The sequence below is a fragment of the Triticum aestivum genome, chromosome 4D, assembly GCF_018294505.1.
Source record: "Triticum aestivum cultivar Chinese Spring chromosome 4D, IWGSC CS RefSeq v2.1, whole genome shotgun sequence".
Classification (NCBI taxonomy): Eukaryota; Viridiplantae; Streptophyta; class Magnoliopsida; order Poales; family Poaceae; genus Triticum; species Triticum aestivum.
Window position 1 is genome coordinate 465,594,198 of NC_057805.1, and position 6,378 is coordinate 465,600,575.

General features: G+C 44.2%; 1 protein-coding gene across 4 annotated transcripts; it reads right to left on the bottom strand.

Annotated features, from left to right (window-relative positions):
- Positions 1-1,141: 1,141 nt before the first annotated feature.
- On the bottom strand, positions 1,142-4,552 carry LOC123098665 (uncharacterized). 4 transcript variants are annotated; one of them, XR_006447955.1, is made up of 7 exons: positions 4,264-4,552; positions 3,968-4,130; positions 3,516-3,746; positions 3,244-3,412; positions 3,057-3,150; positions 1,865-2,361; positions 1,142-1,770 (listed from the first exon to the last, which is right to left on the bottom strand). XR_006447955.1 is itself a non-coding variant. In XM_044520711.1 (6 exons), the coding sequence occupies exons 1-4, from the start codon at positions 4,350-4,352 to the stop codon at positions 3,272-3,274; spliced, it is 624 nt and encodes a 207-aa protein (XP_044376646.1). In that variant the 5' UTR covers positions 4,353-4,552; the 3' UTR covers positions 1,142-1,770; positions 3,057-3,150; positions 3,244-3,271. The 4 variants fall into 4 exon arrangements, 1 of the variants encoding a protein (XP_044376646.1); XR_006447956.1 differs by having other exon boundaries at positions 1,839-2,361; XR_006447957.1 differs by lacking the exon at positions 3,516-3,746.
- Positions 4,553-6,378: the final 1,826 nt, after the last annotated feature.

The following is a 6,378-nucleotide window of genomic DNA, read 5'->3' on the forward strand; positions in this document are numbered from 1 at the left end:
CCAGAGGCGCTCACCTAAAGTTGCGCGGACCTTCAACACCGCAGAAGGCTCAATATCTGCCTTTCACTTCAGCAACTTTTCATATGAGATCCATCTATCTATTTATCGTCTATGATGCTATTTTTAAAGGTTTTAAATGTTACATGTGAAGTGCTTATGTGGTACTTTTTTAATTGGTGCTTGTGTATTGTTGTACTAGCTATATGGTGTACCGTGATGTCAATTATAAAATATTGGTGGGCATTTGATGGATATGAAATATATTGTGTGTTCGGTCTGAAATCGCGGTGAACATTTGTTGGATATGACATGTAAATTTGTTTATTAGAAGAAACTAGCTAATTGCCCATGTGTTGCAACGAGGGCATACATATTCTGGTGGTTCAACATAAATCTTGTCCGACATATGCCTTACGCCCACTTCTAGATTTTGGTAAGATTAAATTTGATTTGATGATGAGTAGGGGAAGGCAATGAAATTTATTATTTAGTTGTGGTTTTGATAAGATTTGATTTGATTTGGGTATGGGTCGGGGTGGGAGTAAAGTTTTGATTTAATTGAGTTTTTAGTAGGATTAAATTTGGGTAAGATAAGGGAAATGACCGATTTGGTTTAGATTTAACTCCAGGTTACTTTATTTATATTGATTTTTATTTTGTGCGGCATCGGTTAACATTACCAAAAAAAATCAACAGAAAACTAAAACGAGAGAGAACGTGGGGAGGAAAAAAATCGAGGGAAGAGGTAAGGCGAACCTATCAACTCCCATGTTAATAGTAGAGATAGATGATGCGAAAATTCGTTTCTGAGCCCAGGCTCAGCTACACCTGATATCTTAGCCATCCAGTGACATATGGATCCGCGCCGTAACTTGTATTCTATCAGGCATTCCCACTGTATGCAACATAAAATTATTGTGGGCCATCATCTCATTTAATGTGGCTGCCGTTGCCACGGGCGGAACGGCTCGTCCCTCACGGCTCTGGATTTTCCTTGGGCCATCCTGGTCCATCTGCGCTCCAGCCTGACATTCAAAATTTGAATTGCAGCACGCTACACTAGACCCTGCACAAGCTCTGTACGCCACAAATTCACTCAACCAAGCGTGCAAAAAACACTACGATCACAGAAACGCCAATGTTTTCATAACCAGATTATTTAAAATTCCTCACTCCATAGTGACACCATTTGTTCGATCTCTTCGAATACAACGAACAAACACACAATGTTTTACAGTCTTACAACATGGAGGAACAAGCATGGACAACACACCAGAAAAATCCCCAGATCAAGCTATAGCCCAACAAATTTAATTCTGCACGCCACGTAATGGTCATGTGCATGAGTTCCGGCGGTGTCCCTCGATTCCACAGTTTTTACACTTGCCGGGCTTTACATGGCTGCTTCGGTGCATCCCCGGGCATGTCGTTCTTTTGTGACCTTCCCAGTCATCTGATGCTACAGAATCTTCGTGCGTTTGCTCAGCCCTTCTCCCGACTGTTTGTCAACCTGCCTGTGTGCTCGAACTCGCCACACTCACACTCAAATTCAGTCCCGTCTTCCTTGATGTTGACCTCATACACCACTCTACACCATTTTTCACGTTTGGCAGCATTGTTGTGTGTCAGATATTTCTTCCCCCTCTCAATCTCATTAACCTTCTATGAAGTCCCTTCGATGAGTACCTTGCCCAAACCGCTTGAACATAGCCTTCGTGTATATTTTGCTCGCATGACGCTCAATAGCCAGATTTGTTCGCCTCACAGCACCTGCATGTAAGATCAACTTTCAAAGGTCATCACGAGCAAAAATAAGATGCCAAATCAAAAATATTTACCCAAAACATTTATGTCTTCGACATACTCGGATCCATATACTTCCAATCATAGTTGTTTTCTCCTCATAGCTCTCCTCCCTCTCACCCATCGAACTAGAGACGAATGTAGTGCCTCACAAATATAAGCATAGCGCTCTCGCTGCATTTGGTGCTTGTAATCTTAGCGCAGAACACACCCTTGAAGTAAGGCTTTGCGCACTTAGTTCTAACTAGAAGCGGTTGCTTGCTTTGCTGCGCCGCCTAGACTGTACTTAACCTTCTTTTCCGCGGAAGTGAAAAGGTTGGTTTGACACATGCACTGATGCATTAGTAGTTAGCAAAGACACTCCGACTCAGCTGTGAGGATTTTGGGCTTATCCAAATATTGCTTGCTAATTCTTTGACCAAACGCTCATTGGATGATAAGCACTCATCCAAAATTTGCTTGCTTGAGGTGGATTGACTTATCAAAGGACCAACATGCATCCAATCTATCTGCCAGATCTCCCAAGACACCTACTAAGTCTTCATCACAGAATCATCCCTGAAACGGCGAGAGATAATTTTAGAAAATTATTGTGTTGAATTATGAGTCGCATTGAGCTGAAATATTTGTCCATTGTTGTGATAACAATTCACTGCCGGTGCTTATAATAAAATAATGAGACCGGTCATCATATGGGTGTGGCATCGGTTGGCTTAGATGATCGAGGGAGAGATTTTGTTATGGCAATAGTGTAAGCTGAGTATAAGTGCGACAACACCGTCCTAACAGTATTTGGTACTGCCCATCTTAGTGGCAATTTGAAGGCAAACGACATAAAAATGGCCAGGCTTAGTCCATTTACAAGAAAAAAAATCCAAAATTTAGTCTGAAGTCCATTAATAACTGAAAGGCCAAATTTAGTCTGAAGTTCATAATCAGAAGTTCAGCAACATACAAATTTAGAAACGCTTAACTTGACCAAGCATGCTGTCTAAATCAGCTTAAATTTATTCAACACCTTTCCAGGTTCTACCATATTGTTAGAACTGCAGGTCCCTATCACTACGTGATTGGACATTTGTCGACCTATACCCCCACTTTAGAGAAAAATGCTTATATATCACTGAAAAACGCCTAGTTTCATCATATCCATTGAAAAACATTATTCATTCGATAGGACTCGCTTCCAAAATCTCTTCATTATTTTCCTTCACTGTTAGATGGGAGTTAATGAGCTTACACCTAGTGCGTACCATTTTGTCGTGGTTTAGAAGTGCCATTTTGCACCATCTGTGCACGGTGTGTGGATACACTTTTGAATTGCAACTTCCATAGCTCTCTTTTGATCTGCACAATTTGTCAAAAAGAACTACTCAGCATCACCAAACGCAAGACAAGCACAAATAAATACTGCCAGGCAAAGTTAGTACAGTGCAAAACCTTGTTTGTTGCAGGTATGCCCATCATCCTAAGAAATTCTGCGAACACCCACCAGTATAACACTCTGGAAATGGTGGTTCACCCGAACAAAAAGACCGAATGGCATGTCATACAGACTTGTCTTGTCACTGCACCTGCATGACCGGCTGTTCTTCACCTCCGGCTTCCCCTGCACATCAAGGTTCACCAAATAAGTAACCAACGGAAACTCACTTCGCCAAGAATCATCGTTTGTCAAAAAACAAAATGAACATCAAAGCATTATCTCTCACCGCACAGCCGGACAGGATCTCCTGCATTATCTTCGTGCTCTTATCGTTCAATCTACTCTTACCATAGCGTATCCCAAAGCCAACCACCCACGAATACAAATTGTAAAAGTCATACGCCTCACCCGACAAGTCAAAACTCAGACCAAGTTCAGGTTTCACCACACTCTTACTAGGTTCTTCTGCATATTTCTGGATGGATTGTTCCAGGGCGGTGTACTCCCCAGCCTCAACCTGAATTTTGACACAACCTTGGTATAAATCGAACAATGCATGAACAATCAAATCCTACAGAAAATCATCCACTCTAATATTTGCAGTGCACTAAACATTTATCACACTACGCCAACACACTCGATGAGTGCTGAAAATAATCTTTGCCAGACTCCTTAGCAATTTTTACTTCCTACAAAAAGATGGCCGTATTGAACTAATAAGAAATTTGTTTGCATTACCTTGGTCCAGCCAGGTGCTTCGTGATTCACCTCCCCCGTGGATTGTGGAGACCTAGTTGGCGAAGCATTCTTCCTTCCCCGGATCTCGCAGCGTGGCAGTAGCGCCAACGGCACCGGATCTGGATGTTCCAAATTATCTGCTGACTCCTCTCTTAGTGGAAACCTGGGACGTAGCAAACGAGTCACCGGCGGCGGGGGCATGGGGGTTCGATTCAACGGATCGCGGGGGGACAAATTCGTATGAAAGGTGGAATCCCAGAGATAAGGAGAGCAGGCGCTGGCCTAGGGGAACTCACCGGTCTACTGGATCTAGTAGGAATTCTAGCCCGCCGTCAGCTTCCATCGCCACGCCGCCGGCAGAAGGAGCGGTCGCCGCACACGCCATACTCCCCTTCCCTGGTCGGTTTCACCGCTTGTCAGCCGCCCACACCTGGAACACTCCACAATTTCCCCATTTGGTGGACCCCACACACACGTCCACTGCCGTGAGCCCGTGACGGCTCAGGCTAGCACGGAACGACCTCGAGCGTTCTGTTCCACGTCCCATGACGACGCCTAACGATGGGTGCGGCGAGCTACGAAAAGGGACCACACGAGCGCACTGTGGAAAGGCGTATAAGTCTCGTATCCTCATTTTTTCGCGCTGCAACTCTGCCGCGCGTGTCAGACTTTCTGCAATCTCAACGCAGCAGGCGAAGGCTCAGATTTCGGGCTCATTTGAGCCCGAGCACCAAATCTAGATGATGGGCTAAACCTACTTATTGGGTCACTGCATTGTACACGGTTCCGTACAAAGGTGTGTGAGCAATGGCCACCCACAACACACTTTTTTTCGATAAAGGGCGCTTTTATTATCTCAAAATGTAGCATCAAGCGATACAAAACATTTAGAGTATCACCCGGCCTCTGCATAATTAGGATGCACACAGCCAAACATCAAAAATCTGACAAGAAAAAAAAAGACAATTCGGCAACAGTAGAGTCCTATAGACCGACACTATGCCTATGTCGAAACAGTTGGTGGACCGATGCGGAGATTATGCTACCACCCATGTTGGGTAAAAACTCCATAGCCACCTGCTCCAATCGCGTACACACCACCTTGAATAGCGGTTGGTACTCCGCACGTTGTAGCATAGACCACATACAAAGCGAGTGCGTACAGCGGAAAATAACCTGCAGAGGAGAAGCATTTTTGTCATTAAAAACCAAATCGTTTCTACATAGCCAAAGCAACCATAGTAAGGCGTACGCTCCCACCCTTATTAGCGTTTTGAACCTATTTGAAATACCGTCCAACCAATAACCAAAAATCTTGGCAACACTTGTGAGCGGATACAAATTTGACGCTATTTGGATGACTGACCACGTAGAACGCGCAAACTTGCATTGAAAAAAGAGGTGTTTGATTGTCTCGTTATGAGTACAAAAACAACACTTCTTGCGTCGTGCAAGGTTGTCTTTGGTTAGCACAACACCTCTACGAAGATACCACATGAATATTTTAACTTTTAGTGGAATCTTTGCCTTCCAGATTTTCTTGTTATTGCTCTCCGGTACCTCAGAATGCGTGAGCGCACGATACATAGAGTCTACCGTAAAAGACCCCTATGTAGTAAGGTTCCAGCGAAACACATCACGACCTTGCGTCAGGTTAATCAGATCCAGACGGGATAAGAGATTATGCCATGACAAGTCGGACGCCAACCAAATCCCGCCTGAACGAAATATTCGGCGGGGATGAGCGGAGCACCTGCGCAATAGTATTGTTCTTATCGCGAGCAATGTTGTACAAGGCTGGATATTGTTCTCGGAGACTAGCATTGCCTAGCCAGATGTCTTCCGAGAAACGAATCTTCGACCCGTCCTTTATCGCGAAAGACCCAAAGCGAAAGAGTTGTTTCTTTGCCGCCATTAGGCCAGCCCAAAAGTGTGAGTCGCCAGTTTTCCAATATGCCTGAGACACCGCCTTTTGGCCTAGATACTTGTTGCACAGCATGGTTTGCCAAACACCATCCTCAGTAAGAAATTTGAACAACCATTTACTAAGTAACGCACACACTCCATATATCGTATCGTATTCAATGACTGACCCTATCCCACACGATTGTTTAATCTCCAATCATGTGTGATACGTGGTTGGAACGCAAACGTTTCTCTCCGGCAAATCGCGGGCAATGAATTTCTCAACCCCACACAATTTTGTGTCTCTAATCGTGTGTGATATGGGGTCCGAACGGAAATGTTTCTTCTGTGATGTGGGATGTATGACAGACCTTCCAAGTTTGGTTCATCATTTGCGATAGCTCACCCCATCGCACGCATATACTTCAGGCTTATCATCTGTGCAATATACGGACCTATCGGATATGGTGGCGTGTGTGTTGCATCCCCTATCAGGCAAATATTCA